Here is a 21,052-nt window from a genome sequence, read left to right as displayed (position 1 = left end):
CTCTGTGGGTTCCTTCAGATCCCCCAGCGGAGAAAAGGGTTTTTCTGTGAACCTTTGAAATATTTTAGTAGTCTTCCAAGAACCTCTCCAAACTGTTAGGTTCTTCAGAGAACCTTGTACAGGTTCCTGGAGGATCCCAGTTGGACCTGGCAGTTTTTAAGAGTGTACCTGTGGGCTGAAAACGGTCAGTGAACTGTAATTCCCTCTTTCAGCCTGAGGGAGGCGCTGAATCCACGTGATCAAGAACTAGAAAGTCAGTTAGTGAGGCAGGATGAGGCCGAGGCTCGCTGCAGCTTCACAGGTTAAAAAGTTGAAATCATCAGAAAGAGTTTGTCATTTGAGAGAGTTCTTACCACAGAGACTAAACAGTTTTATCTCTATGGTTCTTACAATTTGACCTCCAGATGTCACTATTCACTATTCACAAGTATAAATATGAGACTCAAGAACTTTAAGTATCAAAACATTTGTAATTCACCATCACATCACCATCATCTTCATCCTGAATAAAGACACCCTGAGCAGCTCTTTAGCCAAACAACAGAACACAGCTTTAATGAGAACAGAAATATTTACCTTTTCCATATAAAAGTGTTTTTTTTTAAATAAAGAAGAGCGAGTTAGAGAGCGTCCTTCAACAAGCTTCAAACCTGTAGCAACTGATAATGTAATAACTAATGTAATAAATGAGTTCAAAATGTAATAATAACCTACCTGTTAATGTAATAAATTGTGGGATAATGTAATTAAATCAAAATATTACATTAATCGGCAATTACTACTGTATCAGGAGTAGGCTACAGCTTTAATTATTTTTTACTATTTTTTTACTACAATTACTTTTTTATGACTTATTAAATTAAAAAGTCATTATTATTATTACATTATCAGGCAGTTTATACATCTTAAGTTGTTTAATAAATTGTTGGATAATATAAATATAATAAAGTCAAAACTCCCCAAGTCAGTGATCAGTGATCAGAAGCCATGTTTTCTCACACTTTCCTGTCCTTTGTATTTTATTGATTGCAGTCCAAAGTAAATGTTAGTCAAACACACACTGTGTTAGAAAGGGGTTGGTTCTATGTGTTCAGGAGACTATCACCACCATGGTACAACGGTCAGGTTGTATAAAAAATGTCCCACAGTCCAGATCGATGCATCAAAGTTTATTTGAATGTATGTTGTATATTTGTCTGTGTGGTTCTGTAATACAAGCCAAGAAGAAAAGGAATACAATAATCAATAAACACAACAATCAACCTCAATCAAATTGAGTATTAAATTCAAACATTCACAAATATGACCAGTGCACATTACTACAGGTACATGAGGAATTATTAATATTGAATCAAGTTAAACTGTCACTTACCTACAAATATACTGATTAGACTATAAACTAACCAAAATAACACCAACTATAAATAATAACTGCCAAAGCTGAATGATGATTACAGTTGACATCTAAACACCAGTTTAGTGCATCCAACAGGAATCAGATATATATATTAAACAAATGTACATGATAATAAAAATATATTTTACAATTAACAATTCAAACAGTAAATAATCACTTACATTTGTCATATACACACAATCTTTAAGGCAGCAGGACCGATGGTCAGTTGGAAGCTTGTTGGAACACAGTTGTTCGACAAAGGGAACAAACTGAGTGCATCAGTCCTAATCATACACAGCTGGGCAGTGAGGTGGAGTGGCAGGTGAAAGGTCAAGTGGGAGGGAGTAGAGGATCATGGGAAACTGAGTTCTAGGGTGACTAACTCTTTTCTACACACTGAAACAAAAGTCTTCTGACAGTACAACAGATTCCACTGCCACACTGACAGTCTGTCTCAATGTGTTTGAACCCTAACCATCATCATCATCATCATCATCATCATCCTCATCATCATCATCATCACCTCTAACTGAGCTGGTCCACTGTTACAGAGATTTTCACTGGTAAAATCTTCAGAGGGAGTTCTTTTCTAGTGTTAAAGTATGGAAACAGCCTGTCAGTGAAGGTGTGTGTGAAGGTGTGTATGTGTGTGTTAGTATCAGGATCAGAGAATGACAGTTTTCCTCTGTTCCAGTCCAGATGCAGTCTGATCCTCTGGAGCTTCTTCTTCACTGGGAGATCAGTGACTGGATCTGGTGGGGAGAATTTTCTGTATTTACCATTATATAACTCTATTGTCCATAATCCAGACCATATGAGTCCCTTCCTCTGGACAGACTCTGCTGCCACACCCAGTTGCCATACTGTATTGTCTCCAACCTCAACATCCCAGCTGTGAGTTCCTGAGTTAAAGCCCTCAGATCCCAGGACAGAGTGGTACAAGTCAAGCCTCTCTGTGTTTTCAGGAAGCTGCTGTTCATCTCCACGTCTCACACTGGTCAGATCTTCAGACAGGATGAGTGCTGGATAGGCAGTGTTTGGGTCCAGAATCACAGGAGTGTAGGAGACCATCTCCTTCATCTTGTCCCAGACTGTGAAGCTCAGGTTGCCCAGGTGTTTGGCCTCGTCTATCAGAGCTCCTGAGACCAGCTGTGGATCCTCCAGCAGGGGGCGCTGGACTCTTTCCACTGTAGCCTTGTAGTTCTGCAGGAACGAGACGTCTTCAGCTCTCAGCTCCTTCTCTATGGCTCTGACTGTGTCTGAAAGAGCTGCTATCTCTCTGCTCAGACCCTCAATCTTCTCCTTCATCGTCTGACTCTTCTGCTCCTCTTCCTCCCTCAGTGCAGTGATCCTGGCCTCCTCTTCCTCTTGTAGAAACTGGTGAAGCTTCTTAAACTGCTCCTTAATCTGCCTCTCTGTGTGTCGGACCTGGACCTTAATGTGTTCTGCTGTTTGATCACAGTTTCCTTTAACTTCATTAAAGAGCTTCAGTTTCTTCTTTAAGTGCTTCAGTGATTCCTGAAGTTCCTCCTTGTGATGCCGTGCAGCTTCATCGATGGGTCTGATTCTGTGGTTGGTGTGTGTTTCTGAATGCAGACAGATAACACACACTGTCTGCTGATGGTCCAGACAGAAGAGCTTGAGTTTCTCAGAGTGCAGACTGCAGAGAAGCTCAGATCCTGCTGAAGCTCTCTGATCTCTCTTCAGTAAGAAAGCCTCACACAGGTTCTTTAACACCAAGTTACAAGGTGGATGATCCTTTGAAGATCTTCTCTTACAAATTGGACAGTCATGTATTTGTTTCTCTGTCCACCAGCTCTGCAGACAGGCTTTACAGAAGCTGTGGCTACATGACAGGACGACAGGATCTTTAAAGATGTCATGGCAGACAGAACAGGAGAAATCCTCCTCTGATATGGAAGACATTTTCTCTCTGAGTGAAGCTGAAAACTCACCAGGCAGACCAGTCAAACAAGAAGTGAGTCAGTCAGTTGTGGCACCACTCCCTCCTCTAGAAAGTTCCCTGGAAGTTACTTTCACTTTGAGTCATGTTTCTCTAAATCTCCTGTTCAGTGTGTGGAGTCAACAGCAGGTTGAAGTGGCAGTATTCCAGTATTCCCAGTATTCCCAGTATTCCCTCCTGTAGCTGTCCTCCCTCAGTGGAAGTCGTGGGTTTGGTCTGAAGGTGAATCTTATCGTCTGTCTCTTGGTGTGTGTGTCTCTTCTCAGTGAGGAGAGGAATAATGACAGCCTGTTTCCTGGTTTGTGTCGGGTGAAGCAGATAAGGGGCGGAGCTTTGTCACGCTAAGAATGATTAACAGTCAATACCATGTGATTTGGCAAATGTGACTCAAGGCAGGGGAGGATCCAAAAGGGTGGCTGTGATTGGCCACCCTTGGTGCCACATCAAATTCTCTTTTACATCATTGGCTGTTTAACTTTGATTGACACATTGAAATTGCCTGAAATGTAAGATTGTGTTGTTTTAAGTGACCAAGGCTTCATTCTAGACAGAAAGTAGTGCTGAAGAGTGACAGGTGTTGATGTTTTGTTTCCTTTTTTCCAGATATTTCACATCCAGTCCAGAGTCTGTTTTTCACCTAAATAATCACTGGACAATACAAGTCAAATGAGTCTTTGCAGTGATAGAAACTTTGTCCTGCAGGTAATAATTTGTTTAATTAAAGGGTAACTTCGGTATTTTTCAACCTGGACCCTATTTTCCCAACTGTGTGTGTCTAAGTAACTAATGGAGACAACAATTTTTGAAATTGGTCCAGTATTGAGCGAGATCGCTTCAGCCGTGAAACGGGCTGCAATGTAATCCACTGACAGGCTCAGATTGTTATTATAAGTGTCTGACAACATTATGGAAAGGACCCGATACAGAAATGAAACGTTCTTCCTTACCTAAATACCGAAGTTACCCTTTAATTTGAGCATATTCAAATTTATTTGCTGAATTTTGAGTAAAGACAATTGATTAAAAACAGTCAAACTACTGTATATTGCACTATAGCTCATTTTTAACTCTCAACCTCATTTTGCTTTTTTTTAACCATATTTTTTATTCAGGAATAGCAAAGTGCAGATATATATGACAAAAGAGATCAGGCATAACAACACTTACCTTTCATTTGATCTTTTTTACCCTCATACACTCTAATCCCCACCCTTTAGCTCCCACTGCCTATAAACAATCTATGAAGATTAAAGTAGAGATTAATGAATGTGTATACACATATGTACATACAGTCAAACATAAACACATAGTTCTACACACACACATATATGCACATACAAATGTATACACATATGTACTTATCTATATGCATGCATATTTAGTTAATTAGCAAAACATGAATATATGAATAAATAAATAAATATACGTATAAATAAATAAAGTTGAAAAAGAGAAACCTGAACTAATCAGTTGATCTGGACTATGTCTCACATGGACATTATGCACCTATTGACTTTATCCTTGGACTCAACTTACACAGGAGTTTTTATTACACAGGACTTAATGCTCAGCACCACTTGAGACACTTTTAATTTTAGTCTTCTAGTCTTTAGTTATTAACATTAGGGTTATTATGTTGAATATTTGAACTTTCTGTGTCTCCTGCTCTGTCCACTCTGGAGACAATGAGTCCAAACTGTCTCCAAAAAATATCTCCAAATTATAGCTGCTGCACAGCAGTGAGTCGGGGCCATAGAACTAAGCCATACTTCAAAAATGTCAAACATAGGCCTACATGTATATCTTATATATAAACATAAACATAATATCAGATACAACATCCCGTATATCAAAATCTACATCACCTATGTTCAAAAATATTAAGGTAGTATTAAGTATTAATATTAAGTTAGAGGAAAAGAAGAAATCTTAAATTCATGTAAGAAAATTGGGTCTTAACACCCTTCTATAAAAAGTCAGCTAGATCAAATCACAATAAGGAAAAAATCACAATAAGGAAAAAAAGGAAAAAACACACAATAAGGAAAAAAGACACACCTGTTGTATTTATATAATTAAACATTTTTACACATATGTGTGTCAGGGTCTACAGAAATACCTATATATGTAGGGAGAGCCATCATGATACTACCACCATTTTTATTATTCATTTTAGAGAAAATGTTTGATCTGGTCTGCATATTTGTCAATAATATAATATAGCTATTTTTGGAACAGCTGGACTGCAGCCCAGCAGCCACTGCTGCACGGCCCGGTGCCGGTCCGCGGCCCATGGTTTGAGAACCACTGTTCAAGCAGACAATACAGTGCTGTGCAACAAACAAAGACTTACCAGATATTCCCAATACACGTCCAGTATAATCCCATACTTCCTTTATGATCGGTGTTGTTGAAATTCACTTATTAGGCTACAACGACCAATTTCTCCACCAACAGTTTGACTTTCTCCATATTTGTTGTTGCTATGGGAAACGGCCAGCCTCTGCTTCATCGCGATTGGTTGGCTGAGAAAAAAGCGGTTCACGTCAACCGGCGCTTTTCTGAAAAGTTGAACATTTCTCAACTTCTGAAAGCGCTCCGCTCTGACGGAAAAAACATTGCCGAAAGAAACACTGAATACTGGGAATGTTTGGGAGCTTAAAATGTTGAAATTGAAAGATATTGAATCGGCAGCTTCATTACGAAAATACCACCCTTCAAAAACTCAAATTGTTAATACGAAATGAAACTAATGAGTTTGTTAGAACGGACTGAGACTGAACAGTGGCTTTCACCAAGGAGAGAGACTGATGTGAAGATGGAAGTCATGTCAACACAGTCAGACTGAGGGGGAAATGGGAACAGAACGGCCATTTCTGTTCAAACTAATGTTCTGGTAAATCTGGCTGTCGCACTTAATATGGTGTTATGTTGTGATGGAAATAACCAGTAAAAAAAAGATTTGTCATTTTCATCACATCTATAAGTCCAGCAGGGGACCGCATGCATTTCTGTTACTTTCCAACGCAGCAAATCTTCACTGTCAGGCGTCCAAAATGTCAAGTTTCCATGAACTAAGAAAAACAGTGATGGTTTTCAGCTTGACCACCATGCAGGTTTCAGTTTATCCAGCAGGGTTTGAAAGGGTTTCATCAGGCCAAGAGAGGAGCCTGGAATCCTTTATGTGAAGTTAAAGCATGAAAATCATCAAAACTGTGATATGGTGATAAAGCACACCTACAGATTATGATGCAATTAACTTATGTTCTGCTGAAAAGAAACACAAATACAGGACATGAGGAGGTTGAAAGTGACGCATCCTTTTTAAAGAGCAAATCAGCACTAAATCACATTATTTGAGCTGTAAACAAGGTTATTTATACCGAATAGCATAACTCCTGTGCTTAATTTCAACATTTTTCAAAATAAGTCCCGCATCTGCAACTTTGTAGAGTATTGGTATTATATGTGAACACATGTAGATGAATATGTGTATATATGTAGGTCCATACAGCAGTGATTCTCAACCTTTTTCATATCAATGACCCCTAATTTAGTCCATATTAGAGCCACGGACCCCCATTTGATGAGATCTGAAAATATTTTTATTGTCACATATTATTTTGTCCAGAATCCCATGACTGTCTGTATTGTAGGTAGAGAGATAACAGAGAAACTATGATCAAAACAGTCATTCTGCTACATTCTCTAATTGTGTTAACTTCTTGTAAATGAAATTTACAATTTACTGGGGACCCCCTGGAACCCCCTCAAGGACCCCTAGTGGTCCCCAGACCCCACGTTGAGAACCACTGCCATACAGGATATGTCCCAATGTATGTAGGTTATATGTGTGTATGTATGCATGTATGTTTATATGATATGTGTGTGTCAACAATTATGTGCTGTATTATTATGAATTATTGTATGCTTAAATGTTTTTAATGTGGACTCTTGGAAGATTAGCCAATGGGCTGAAAGAGATCCAAATAAAATCAAAATCAAATCTGCTTTGAGGAAAATCACTGTTGCTCTGCTCTCTATGGGCTGAAGCGTCTGGCCACGCCTCCATCAGTGATGTCACAGCAGGTATTTGGCCTTTGGCAGCGTCAAATGCTTTGCAATCAGGAAATCATTACCGGCCCCGAAGTGGAGATGAGTGATCTGAATGGATCGGGAGTCCGATGGGCGGGGAGTTTTTGTTCCAAAACAGAGTCAAATAGTGAAAGTTTTTTATTTGCGGGCCTCAGAGGAAACTGTCCTTCAACCAGGGAAGCAGGTTTGAATCCCCACATGGCTCCCTGCTGTGTTTGAAACCAAAACTTTCTGTCTGATCGTATTTCATGAGCATGGCAGCAGGAGCAGCCTTCTGTCTGCCAGGCCGAGGCAGAGGTTGAAAAGCAGGCGTGTCACCCAGAGGTCGCCGGTTCAAATCCTGTGAGTCTGGAAAGGGGAAAAGTAAATGAGAAACGCTCACTCTTCCCCTCAACACTTGAGCAAGGCAGTTCCCAGGTGTGAAACTGAGAGTGAGGTGGTGCTGGAAAACAGCACGCACGCTCTGTCAACCTTCACTGGTTCAATAAAGGTTTGGAAAACAGACATGGGGAGCAGCAGGGCGGCCTGAGGGTTAAAGAGACCGGAGGACAAGGACTCAAGCGTCCTCCCTGCTGAAGTGTCTTTGAGCAAGACACTGAATCCCTGCTGTGGATTGGTTGTGAAGCACTTTGTAAATCTGTCTTGAAAAGTGCTACGCATTATATATATTATTATTTATGTCACAACAAGAAGATTGGCGGTAAAGAACAGGAATGTATATCATTTAGTAATATTCATGAGTGTGATTTTGTTGATTTGAAATCTAAACCCCACGGTCCGAACGGAAGAGGACCGAGGCCGCTGATTTTTGGCAAACCTTTTTGCAAGATTGTGGTCTGCACCCGAGTCCACATGGCGTGTTCACACCTGTCACGATGATCCAGACTTAACAAAACGTTTGATATTAGTGTGAAAGCCGTCTATAAAAAGTAATATCTGCTGTTTGCCTCTGTAGGACGGTTTGTCTGAGGCTGCAGACGCTGCTGAGGCTCTTCTCCTTCAGTCTGTGCTCTTCTTTAAAATCAGACAACCTGACAGAGACAAAAAGATAACACAGAAATTAGCCTCATCACTAGCGATCCATTACTTTCTAATAACCTGTCCTCTCCTACTAGCTGCTTTGCTAAATGAACAAAGTACACACTGACACTACAGAGGGAGACGGGTTTAAAAACTGACTTTCCACCATCAACAGAAATACTAAACTGTTAAGACTGGACAGAAACAGGATAAGTGCATACTGCCCTCTGCTGGCAGTCCTTATTATGCTTTTTACATCTTATTTTTCACAGCTTTACTTTCATTCATTCAGATCCACACCTTCACACTGGGAGCTGAGCAGCTGGGGGTTCAGTGCCTTGCTCAAGGGAAGCTCAGCAGCAGCAGTTATTAAGGAAGGGAGAGTACAGATGTTCTCATTCAGACTGAGGATTCAAGGAAATCCAGGAGCGCTGCCACCGGGAAGTGAAACAAGTTCCAGTTACAAATCAGCAGGACGATGAAAAGCATTTGGAAGAATTTAAAGATCTGGGAACCTAAAGGACGGATCAGAGAGTCACAGCAACATGTTTAGGTTTCTGTTTTTCTGTATTCTGACATGAAGTCTACTGCAGGGACGCAGAGGAAATAAACCCTGATGTCAGGCTGGTCATCTGCAGGTAAAAGTCAAGACAAAGAAACCAAATGTTTTCAAATGTTTTCAGCCCATCAGGAGATCAACGGTGACTGTTTCCTTAAAATTGACTTTTTAAGCAAACAGTTTTTTTCACTTTGTTTTATTTTTTTGCACTCTTTGAGCACTTTTTGCACTCTGTCAGTTTAAAATAATATTTTTTTTACCATCTCAGCTTCCTAATGTCCCTTTCCCTTCTGATGGTTTGAGTCGAATTCAACCAAACATCAGTGTTGGGAGGAAGTTATTAACTAAAACTAAGATGAAAACAAGCTGTTAAAAAACATTGTCATAAACTGAAATAAAAAGCAAGACTTTGTAAAAACAAAAAAAAAAATAAACTAAAACTATCAATGTCTTCTCTCTGTCGTCTCAATTTTCTCAGATTTTATGAATCCCTCATACTCTGTGGGTTCCTTCAGATCCCCCAGCGGAGAAAAGGGTTCTTCTGTGAACCTTTGAAATATTTTAGTAGTCTTCCAAGAACCTCTCCAAACTGTTAGGTTCTTCAGAGAACCTTGTACAGGTTCCTGGAGGATCCCAGTTGGACCTGGCAGTTTTTAAGAGTGTACCTGTGGGCTGAAAACGGTCAGTGAACTGTAATTCCCTCTTTCAGCCTGAGGGAGGCGCTGAATCCACGTGATCAAGAACTAGAAAGTCAGTTAGTGAGGCAGGATGAGGCCGAGGCTCGCTGCAGCTTCACAGGTTAAAAAGTTGAAACCATCAGAAAGAGTTTGTCATTTGAGAGAGTTCTTACCACAGAGACTAAACAGTTTTATCTCTATGGTTCTTAGAATTTGACCTCCAGATGTCACTATTCACTATTCACAAGTATAAACATGAGACTCAAGAACTTTAAGTATCAAAACATTTGTAATTCACCATCACATCACCATCATCTTCATCCTGAATAAAGACACCCTGAGCAGCTCTTTAGTCAAACAACAGAACACAGCTTTAATGAGAACAGAAATATTTCTCTTTTCCATATAAAAGTGTTTTTAAAATAAAGAAGAGCGAGTTAGAGAGCGTCCTTCAACAAGCTTCAAACCTGTAGCAGCTGATAATGTAATAAATTGTGGGATAATGTAATTAAATCTAAATATTACATTAATCTGCAATTACTCCTGTATAAGCAGTAGGCTATAGCTTTATTTATTTATTACTATTTTTTACTACAATTACTTTTTTATGACTTGACATGAAATTATCAGGCAGTTTATACATCTTAAGTTGTTTAATAAATTGCTGGATAATATATATATAATAAAGTCAAAAGTCCCCAAGTCAGTGATCAGAAACCAGAAGTATTATGTTAGTCAAACACACACTGTGTTAGAAAGGGGTTGGTTCTATGTGTTCAGGAGACTATCACCACCATGGTACAACGGTCAGGTTGTATAAAAAATGTCCCACAGTCCAGATCGATGCATCAAAGTTTATTTGAATGTATGTTGTATATTTGTCTGTGTGGTTCTGTAATACAAGCCAAGAAGAAAAGGAATACAATAATCAATAAACACAACAATCAACCTCAATCAAATTCAATATTCAATTCAAACATTCACAAATATGACCAGTGCACATTACTACAGATACATGAGGAATTATTAATATTGAATCAAGTTGAACTGTCACTTACCTACAAATATACTGATTAGACTATAAACTCACCAAAATAACACCAACTATAAATAATAACTGCCAAAGCTGAATGATGATTGCAGTTGACATCTAAACACCAGTTTAGTGAATCCAACAGGAATCAGATATATATATTAAACAAATGTACATGATAAACAAAATATATTTTACCATTAATAATTCAAACAGTAAATAATCACTTACATTTGTCATATACACACAATCTTTAAGGCAGCGGGACCGATGGTCAGTTGGAAGGTTGTTGGAACACAGTTGTTAGACAAAGGGAACAAACTGAGTGCATCAGTCCTAATCATACACAGCTGGGCAGTGAGGTGGAGTGGCAGGTGAAAGGTCACGAGGGAGGGAGTAGAGGATCATGGGAAACTGAGTTCTAGGGTGAGTAACTCTTTTCTACACACTGAAACAAAAGTCTTCTGACAGTACAACAGATTCCACTGCCACACTGACAGTCTGTCTCAATGTGTTTGAACCCTAATCATCATCATCATCATCATCATCATCATCATCATCATCATCACTATCACCTCTAACTGTGCTGGTCCACTGTTACAGAGACCTTCACTGGTAAAATCTTCACAGGGAGTCCTCTCCCAGTGTTAAAGTGTGGAAACAGCCTGTCAGTGAAGGTGTGTGTGAAGGTGTGTATGTGTGTGTTAGTATCAGGATCAGAGAATGACAGTTTTCCTCTGTTCCAGTCCAGATGTAGTCTGATCCTCTGGAGCTTCTTCTTCACTGGGAGATCAGTGGCTGGACCTGATGGGGAGCGTGTTCTGTATTTACCATTATATAACTGTATTATCCATAATCTAGACCGTATGTCTCCCTTCCTCTGGACAGACTCTGCTAACACACCCAGTTGCCATACTGTATTGTCTCCAACCTCAACATCCCAGCTGTGAGTTCCTGAGTTAAAGCCCTCAGATCCCAGGACAGACCTGAACCAGTCAATCCTCTCTGTGTTTTCAGGATGCTGCTGTTCTTCTCCTCGTCTCACACTGGTCAGATCTTCAGACAGGATGAGTGCTGGATGGGCAGTGTTTGGGTCCAGAATCACAGGAGTGTAGGAGACCATCTCCTTCATCTTGTCCCAGACTGTGAAGCTCAGGTTGCCCAGGTGTTTGGCCTCGTCTATCAGAGCTCCTGAGACCAGCTGTGGATCCTCCAGCAGGGGGCGCTGGACTCTTTCCACTGTAGCCTTGTAGTTCTGCAGGAACGAGACGTCTTCAGCTCTCAGCTCCTTCTCTATGGCTCTGATTGTGTCTGAAAGAGCTGCTATCTCTCTGCTCAGACCCTCAATCTTCTCCTTCATCGTCTGACTCTTCTGCTCCTCTTCCTCCCTCAGTGCAGCGATCCTGGCCTCCTCTTCCTCTTGTAGAAACTGGTGAAGCTTCTTAAACTGCTCCTTAACCTGCCTCTCTGTGTGTCGGGCCTGGACCTTAATGTGTTCTGCTGTTTGATCACAGTTTCCTTTAACTTCATTAAAGAGCTTCAGTTTCTTCTTTAAGGGCTTCAGTGATTCCTGAAGTTCCTCCTTGTGATGCCGTGCAGCTTCATCGATGGGTCTGATTCTGTGGTTGGTGTGTGTTTCTGAATGCAGACAGACAACACACACTGTCTGCTGATGGTCCAGACAGAAGAGCTTGAGTTTCTCAGAGTGCAGACTGCAGAGAAGCTCAGATCCTGCTGAAGCTCTCTGATCTCTCTCCAGTAAGAAAGCCTCACACAGGTTCTTTAACACCAAGTTACAAGGTGGTTCACTCCTTGAAGATCTTCTCTTACAAATTGGACACTCATGTATTTGTTTCTCTGTCCACCAGCTCTGCAGACAGGCTTTACAGAAGCTGTGGCTACATGACAGGAGGACAGGATCTTTAAAGATGTCATGGCAGACGGAACAGGAGAAATCCTCCTCTGATATGGAAGACATTTTCTCTCTGAGTGAAGCTGAAAACTCACCAGGCAGACCAGTCAAACAAGAAGTGAGTCAGTCAGTTGTGGCACCACTCCCTCCTCTGGAAAGTTAACTGGAAGTTACTTTCACTTTGAGTCGTGTTTCTCTAAATCTCCTGTTCAGTATGAGGATTCAGCAGCAGGTTGAAGTGGCAGTATTCCAGTATTCCAGTATTCCCAGTGTTCCCAGTATTCCCAGTGTTCCCAGTATTCCCTCCTGTAGCTGTCCTCCCTCAGTGGAAGTCGTGGGTTTGGTCTGAAGGTGAATCTTATCGTCTGTGTCTCGGTGTGTGTGTCTCTTCTCAGTGAGGAGAGGAATAATGACAGCCTGTTTCCTGGTTTGTGTCGGGTGAAGCAGATAAGGGGCGGAGCTTTGTCACGCTAAGAATGATTAACAGTCAATATCATGTGATTTGGCAAATGTGACTCAAGGCAGGGGCGGATCCAAAAGGGTGGCTGTGATTGGCCAACCTTGGTGCCACATCAAATTCTCTTGTACATATTTGGCTGTTTAACTTTGATTGACACATTGAAATTGCCTGAAATGTAAGATTGTGTTGTTTTAAGTGACCAAGGCTTCATTCTAGACAGAAAGTAGTGCTGAAGAGTGACAGGTGTTGATGTTTTGTTTCCTTTTTTCCAGATATTTCACATCCAGTCCAGAGTCTGTTTTTCACCTAAATAATCACTGGACAATACAAGTCAAATGAGTCCTTGCAGTGAGAGAAACTTTGTCCTGCAGGTAATAATTTGTTTAATTAAAGGGTAACTTCAGTATTTTTCAACCTGGACCCTATTTTCCCAACTGTGTGTGTCTAAGTAACTAATGGGGACAACAATTTTTGAAATTGGTCCAGTATTGAGCGAGATCGCTTCAGCCGGCAGCTGTGAAACAGGCTGCAATGTAATCCACTGACAGGCTCAGATTGTTATTATAAGTGTCTGACAACATTATGGAAAGGACTCGATACAGAAATGAAACGTTCTTCCTTACCTAAATACCGAAGTTACCCTTTAATTTGAGCATATTAAAATTTATTTGCTGAATTTTGAGTAAACACAATTGATTAAAACAGTCAAACTACTGTATATTGCACTATAGTTCATTTTTAACTCTCAACCTCATTTTGCTTTTTTTTAACCATATTTTTTATTCAGGAATAGCAAAGTGCAGATATATATGACAAAAGAGATCAGGCATATCCACACTTACCTTTCATTTTATCTTTTTTACCCCCATATACTCTAACCCCCACCCTTTAGCTCCCACTGCCTATAAACAACCTATGAAGATTAAAGTAGAGATTAATGAATGTGTATACACATATGTACATACAGTCAAACATAAACACATAGTTCTACATCCACACATATATGCACATACAAATGTATACACATATGCACTTATCTATATGCATGCATATTTAGTTAATTAGCAAAACATGATAAATGAATAAATAAATAAATATACATATACATAAATATATTTGAAAAAGAGAAACCTGCACCAATCACTTGATCTGGATTATGTCTCACATGGACATTATGCACCTATTGACTTTATCCTTGGACTCAACTTACACAGGAGTTTTTATTACACAGGACTTAATGCTCAGCACCACTTGAGACACTTTTAATTTTAGTCTTCTAGTCTTTAGTTATTAACATTAGGGTTATTATGTTGAATATTTGAACTTTCTGTGTCTCCTGCTCTGTCCACTCTGGAGACAATGAGTCCAAACTGTCTCCAAAAAATATCTCCAAATTATAGCTGCTGCACAGCAGTGAGTCGGGGCCATAGAACTAAGCCATACTTCAAAAATGTCAAACATAGGCCTACATGTATATCTTATATATAATCATAAACATAATATCAGATACAACATCCCGTATATCAAAATCTACATCACCTACGTTCAAAAATATTCTATTAAGTTAGAGGAAAAGAAGAAATCTTAAATTCATGTAAGAAAATTGGGTCTTAACACCCTTCTATAAAAAGTCAGCTAGATCAAATCACAATAAGGAAAAAATCACAATAAGGAAAAAAGACACACCTGTTGTATTTATATAATTAAACATTTTAACACATATGTGTGTCAGGGTCTACAGAAATAACTATATATGTAGGGAGAGCCATCATGATACTACCACCATTTTTATTATTCATTTTAGAGAAAATGTTTGATCTGGTCTGCATATTTGTCAATAATATAATATAGCTATTTTTGGAACAGCTGGACTGCAGCCCAGCAGCCACTGCTGCACGGCCCGGTGCCGGTCCGCGGCCCATGGTTTGAGAACCACTGTTCAAGCAGACAATACAGTGCTGTGCAACAAACAAAGACTTACCAGATATTCCCAATACACGTCCAGTATAATCCCATACTTCCTTTATGATCCGTGTTGTTGAAATTCACTTATTAGGCTACAACGACCAATTTCTCCACCGACGGTTTGACTTTCTCCATATTTGTTGTTGCTATGGTTGGTTGGACATGAGGATGAAATACAGGACATGAGGATGTTGAAAGTGACGCATCCTTTTTAAAGAGCAAATCAGCACTAAATCACATTATTTGAGCTGTAAACAAGGTTATTTATACCGAATAGCATAACTCCTGTGCTTAATTTCAACATTTTTCAAAATAAATCCCGCTTCTGCAACTTTGTAGAGTATTGGTATTATATGTGAACACATGTAGATGAATATATGGATATATGTAGGTCCATACAGCAGTGATTCTCAACCTTTTTCATATCAAGGACCCCTAATTTAGTCCATATTAGAGCCACGGACCCCCATTTGATGATATCTGAAAATATTTTTATTGTCAGATATGATTTTGTCCAGAATCCCATGACTGTCTGTATTGTAGGTAGAGAGATAACAGAGAAACTATGATCAGAACAGTCATTCTACTACATTCTCTAATTGTGTTAACTTCTTGTAAATTAAATAATGCTGAAGTTTAACAATTCATCAATTTGCTGGGGACCCCCTGGAACCTCCTCAAGGACCCCTAGTGGTCCCCAGACCCCACATTAAGAAACACTGGCATACAGGATAGGTGCCAATGTATGTAGGTTATATGTGTGTATGTATATGATATGTGTATGTCAACAATTATGTGTTGTATTATTATGAATTATTGTATGCTTAAATGTTTTTAATGTGGACTCTTGGAAGATTAGCCAATGGGCTGAAAGAGATCCAAATAAAATCAAAATCAAATCTGCTTTGAGGAAAATCACTGTTGCTCTGCTCTCTATGGGCTGAAGCGCCTGGCCACGCCTCCATCAGTGATGTCACAGCAGGTATTTGGCCTTTGGCAGCGTCAAATGCTTTGCAATCAGGAAATCATTACCGGCCCCGAAGTGGAGATGAGTGATCTGAATGGATCGGGAGTCCGATGGGCGGGGAGTTTTTGTTCCAAAACAGAGTCAAATAGTGAAAGTTTTTTATTCCCGGGCCTCAGAGGAAACTGTCCTTCAACCAGGGAAGCAGGTTTGAATCCCCACATGGCTCCCTGCTGTGTTTGAAACCAAAACTTTCTGTCTGATGGTATTTCATGAGCATGGCAGCAGGAGCAGCCTTCTGTCTGCCAGGCCGAGGCAGAGGTTGAAAAGCAGGCGTGTCACCCAGAGGTCGCCGGTTCAAATCCTGTGAGTCTGGAAAGGGGGAAAAGTCAATGAGAAACGCTCACTCTTCCCCTCAACACTTGAGCAAGGCAGTTCCCAGGTGTGAAACTGAGAGTGAGGTGGTGCTGGAAAACAGCACGCACGCTCTGTCAACCTTCACTGGTTCAATAAAGGTTTGGAAAACAGACATGGGGAGCAGCAGGGCGGCCTGAGGGTTAAAGAGACCGGAGGACAAGGACTCAAGCGTCCTCCCTGCTGAAGTGTCTTTGAGCAAGACACTGAATCCCTGCTGTGGATTGGTTGTGAAGCACTTTGTAAATCTGTCTTGAAAAGTGCTACGCATTATATATATTATTATTTCTGTCACAACAAGAGGATTGCCGGTAAAGAACTGGGATGTATATCATTTAGTAATATTCATGAGTATGATTTTGTTGATTTGAAATCTAAACCCCACGGTCCGAACGGAAGAGGACCGAGTCCGTTGATTTTTGGCAAACCTTTTGCAAGATTGTGGTCTGCACCCGAGTCCACATGGCGTGTTCACACCTGTCACGATGATCCAAACTTCACAAAACGTTTGATATTAGTGTGAAAGCCGTCTATAAAAAGTAATATCTGCTGTTTGCCTCTGTAGGACGGTTTGTCTGAGGCTGCAGACGCTGCTGAGGCTCTTCTCCTTCAGTCTGTGCTCTTCTTTAAAATCAGACAACCTGACAGAGACAAAAAGATAACACAGAAATTAGCCTCATCACTAGCGATCCATTACTTTCTAATAACCTGTCCTCTCCTACTAGCTGCTTTGCTAAATGAACAAAGTACACACTGACACTACAGAGGGAGACGAGTTTAAAAACTGACTTTCCACCATCAACAGAAATACTAAACTGTTAAGACTGGACAGAAACAGGATAAGTGCATACTGCCCTCTGCTGGCAGTCCTTATTATGCTTTTTACATCTTATTTTTCACAGTTTTACTTTCATTCATTCAGATCCACACCTTCACACTGGGAGCTGAGCAGCTGGGGGTTCAGTGCCTTGCTCAAGGGAAGCTCAGCAGCAGCAGTTATTAAGGAAGGGAGAGTACAGATGTTCTCATTCAGACTGAGGATTCAAGGAAATCCAGGAGCGCTGCCACCGGGAAGTGAAACAAGTTCCAGTTACAAATCAGCAGGACGATGAAAAGCATTTGGAAGAATTGAAAGATCTGGGAACCTAAAGGACGGATCAGAGAGTCACAGCAACATGTTTAGGTTTCTGTTTTTCTGTATTCTGACATGAAGTCTACTGCAGGGACGCAGAGGAAATAAACCCTGATGTCAGGCTGGTCATCTGCAGGTAAAAGTCAAAGAAACCAAATGTTTTCAAATGTTTTCAGCCCATCAGGAGATCAGTGGTGACTGTTTCCTTAAAACAGACTTTTTAAGCAAATTTTATTTTATTTTATTTTTTTTCCACTCTTTGAGCACTTTTTGCACTCTGTCAGTTTAAAATAATATGTTTTTACCATCTCAGCTTCCTAATGTCCTTTTCCCTTCTGATGGTTTGAGTCAAATTCAACCAAACATCAGTGTTGGGAGGAAGTTATTAACTAAAACTAAGATGAAAACAAGCTGTTAAAAATCATTGTCATAAACTGAAATAAAAATGAAAGCAACTAAAACTAAACTAAACTAAAACTATCAATGTCTTCTCTCTGCCATCTGAATTTTCTCAGATTTTATGAATCCCTCATACTCTGTGGGTTCCTTCAGATCCCCCAGCGGAGAAAAGGGTTCTTCTGTGAACCTTTGAAATATTTTAGTAGTCTTCCAAGAACCTCTCCAAACTGTTAGGTTCTTCAGAGAACCTTGTACAGGTTCCTGGAGGATCCCAGTTGGACCAGGCAGTTTTTAAGAGTGTACCTGTGGGCTGAAAACGGTCAGTGAACTGTAATTCCCTCTTTCAGCCTGAGGGAGGCGCTGAATCCACGTGATCAAGAACTAGAAAGTCAGTTAGTGAGGCAGGATGAGGCCGAGGCTCGCTGCAGCTTCACAGGTTAAAAAGTTGAAATCATCAGAAAGAGTTTGTCATTTGAGAGAGTTCTTACCACAGAGACTAAACAGTTTTATCTCTATGGTTCTTACAATTTGACCTCCAGATGTCACTATTCACTATTCACAAGTATAAATATCAGACTCAAGGACTTTAAGTATCAAAACATTTGTAATTCACCATCACATCACCATCATCTTCATCCTGAATAAAGACACCCTGAGCAGCTCTTTAGTCAAACAACAGAACACAGCTTTAATGAGAACAGAAATATTTCTCTTTTCCATATAAAAGTGTTTTTAAAATAAAGAAGAGCGAGTTAGAGAGCGTCCTTCAACAAGCTTCAAACCTGTAGCAGCTGATAATGTAATAAATTGTGGGATAATGTAATTAAATCTAAATATTACATTAATCTGCAATTACTCCTGTATAAGCAGTAGGCTATAGCTTTATTTATTTATTACTATTTTTTACTACAATTACTTTTTTATGATTTGACATGAAATTATCAGGCAGTTTATACATCTTAAGTTGTTTAATACATTGCTGGATAATATATATATATAATAAAGTCAAAAGTCCCCAAGTCAGTGATCAGAAACCAGAAGTATTATGTTAGTCAAACACACACTGTGTTAGAAAGGGGTTGGTTCTATGTGTTCAGGAGACTATCACCACCATGGTACAACGGTCAGGTTGTATAAAAAATGTCCCACAGTCCAGATCGATGCATCAAAGTTTATTTGAATGTATGTTGTATATTTGTCTGTGTGGTTCTGTAATACAAGCCAAGAAGAAAAGGAATACAATAATCAATAAACACAACAATCAACCTCAATCAAATTCAATATTCAATTCAAACATTCACAAATATGACCAGTGCACATTACTACAGGTACATGAGGAATTATTAATATTGAATGAAGTTGAACTGTCACTTACCTACAAATATACTGATTAGACTATAAACTAACCAAAATAACACCAACTATAAATAATAACTGCCAAAGCTGAATGATGATTACAGTTGACATCTAAACACCAGTTTAGTGAATCCAACAGGAATCAGATATATATATTAAACAAATGTACATGATAAACAAAATATATTTTACCATTAATAATTCAAACAGTAAATAATCACTTACATTTGTCATATACACACAATCTTTAAGGCAGCGGGACCGATGGTCAGTTGGAAGGTTGTTGGAACACAGTTGTTAGACAAAGGGAACAAACTGAGTGCATCAGTCCTAATCATACACAGCTGGGCAGTGAGGTGGAGTGGCAGGTGAAAGGTCACGAGGGAGTAGAGGATCATGGGAAACTGAGTTCTAGGGTGAGTAACTCTTTTCTACACACTGAAACAAAAGTCTTCTGACAGTACAACAGATTCCACTGTGTGTGTTAGATGGGAAATTGGATAGGCAGCCCACTACTGCATCAACCATATGAAGCCCTAGACAAAAATCTATTTGTCAAATGCTAGACGAAGTTGGTCTGACAGATGTTTGGCGTTTGCTGAACCCAGATGATAGAGACTATACATTTTACTCCAATCCACATAGGTCATACTCCAGAATTTATTTTTATCTTGTTCCACGAATCTCTGTTGAACTAGTTGAGAAATGTTATATTGGTTCTATTCATATATCAGACCATGCTCCTGTCTTTTTAGTTATGTCCATTTCAAATAACAATTCAAAGAGATACAGCTGGAAATGCAATAGGTCTATATTATCTGATACAGATTTCTGTTCCATGGCTCAAAGGGAACTACAGATGTTCATCCAGGAGAATGATAATGAATATACAGATCCCTCAAACTTATGGGAAACAACTAAAGCTTTTTTAAGGGGCATAATTATATCATACTGTTCAACTAAAACAAAAAAAAAAGTTGAAAGAACAGAGACGCCTGAAGTACAGTTACAGGAAGCAGAATCTGAACATAAGCGTAATGGGTGCAAAGCCAATTGGGATAAAGTTATAAGAACCAGAACTGCTCTGAATGTACTCCTATCTCAAAATGCAGAAAAGGTATTGTTCAAACAAAAACATAAGATATACGAATACGCTAATAGATCTGGGCGGTACTTATCCAATCTAATAAGTAACAAATCCTCAAACAAATCTATTATTAGAATTAAGGATAAGAATGGTAAGCTATATTATACCACCTCTGAAATTGCTAAAGTGTTTAATGATTTTTATTCATCTTTGTATACCTCAGAATCATTGGGCATGGAGGATAAAATGAATGATTTCTTTCAACGTATAAAACTTCCTAAGGTTTCTGAAGAAGATAGGAATAAATGTGATGTGGATATTACTAGTAAGGAGGTTGAAGAGGTGATATGCACCTTGGCAGCTGGAAAGGCTTGTGGACCAGATGGTCTTCCACCAGAGATCTATAAAGCCTTTAAAAGTATTCTCTCCCCTCTTTTAACAAGAATGTTTAAACACTCTTTATCAATTAAGAAACTTCCCCAATCACTGCAGCTGGCTACTATTAAGGTGTTACTAAAGGAAAACAAAGACCCAGATGATCCAGCATCCTATAGGCCAATAAGTAACCAAAATACAGACTGCAAAATCTTAGCTAAACTCCTTGCATCTAGGCTTAA

General features: G+C 39.5%; 2 protein-coding genes across 2 annotated transcripts; both read right to left on the bottom strand.

Annotated features, from left to right (window-relative positions):
• Positions 1-963: 963 nt before the first annotated feature.
• LOC139661034 (E3 ubiquitin-protein ligase TRIM39-like) lies at positions 964-3,622 on the bottom strand. The gene is made up of 2 exons (XM_071539354.1): positions 2,179-3,622; positions 964-2,145 (listed from the first exon to the last, which is right to left on the bottom strand). Exons 1-2 carry the CDS (start codon positions 3,323-3,325, stop codon positions 1,925-1,927), a joined length of 1,368 nt encoding a protein of 455 aa, XP_071395455.1. The 5' UTR covers positions 3,326-3,622; the 3' UTR covers positions 964-1,924.
• A 6,855-nt stretch (positions 3,623-10,477) lies between these two features.
• On the bottom strand, positions 10,478-13,022 carry LOC139661035 (E3 ubiquitin-protein ligase TRIM39-like). Its single transcript, XM_071539355.1, has 2 exons — positions 10,978-13,022; positions 10,478-10,605 (listed from the first exon to the last, which is right to left on the bottom strand). The coding sequence occupies exon 1, from the start codon at positions 12,722-12,724 to the stop codon at positions 11,324-11,326; it is 1,401 nt and encodes a 466-aa protein (XP_071395456.1). The 5' UTR covers positions 12,725-13,022; the 3' UTR covers positions 10,478-10,605; positions 10,978-11,323.
• Between the last annotated feature and the right edge of the window lie 8,030 nt (positions 13,023-21,052).

The sequence above is a fragment of the Centroberyx affinis genome, unplaced genomic scaffold (assembly GCF_046629955.1).
Source record: "Centroberyx affinis isolate AG114_WGS23_722 - 3 ecotype Tasmania unplaced genomic scaffold, CSIRO-AGI_Caff_v1 ptg003437l_1, whole genome shotgun sequence".
Classification (NCBI taxonomy): domain Eukaryota; kingdom Metazoa; phylum Chordata; class Actinopteri; order Beryciformes; family Berycidae; genus Centroberyx; species Centroberyx affinis.
Note: the sequence above shows the minus strand (reverse complement) of the source record. Positions and strands in the feature narration are given on the sequence as shown.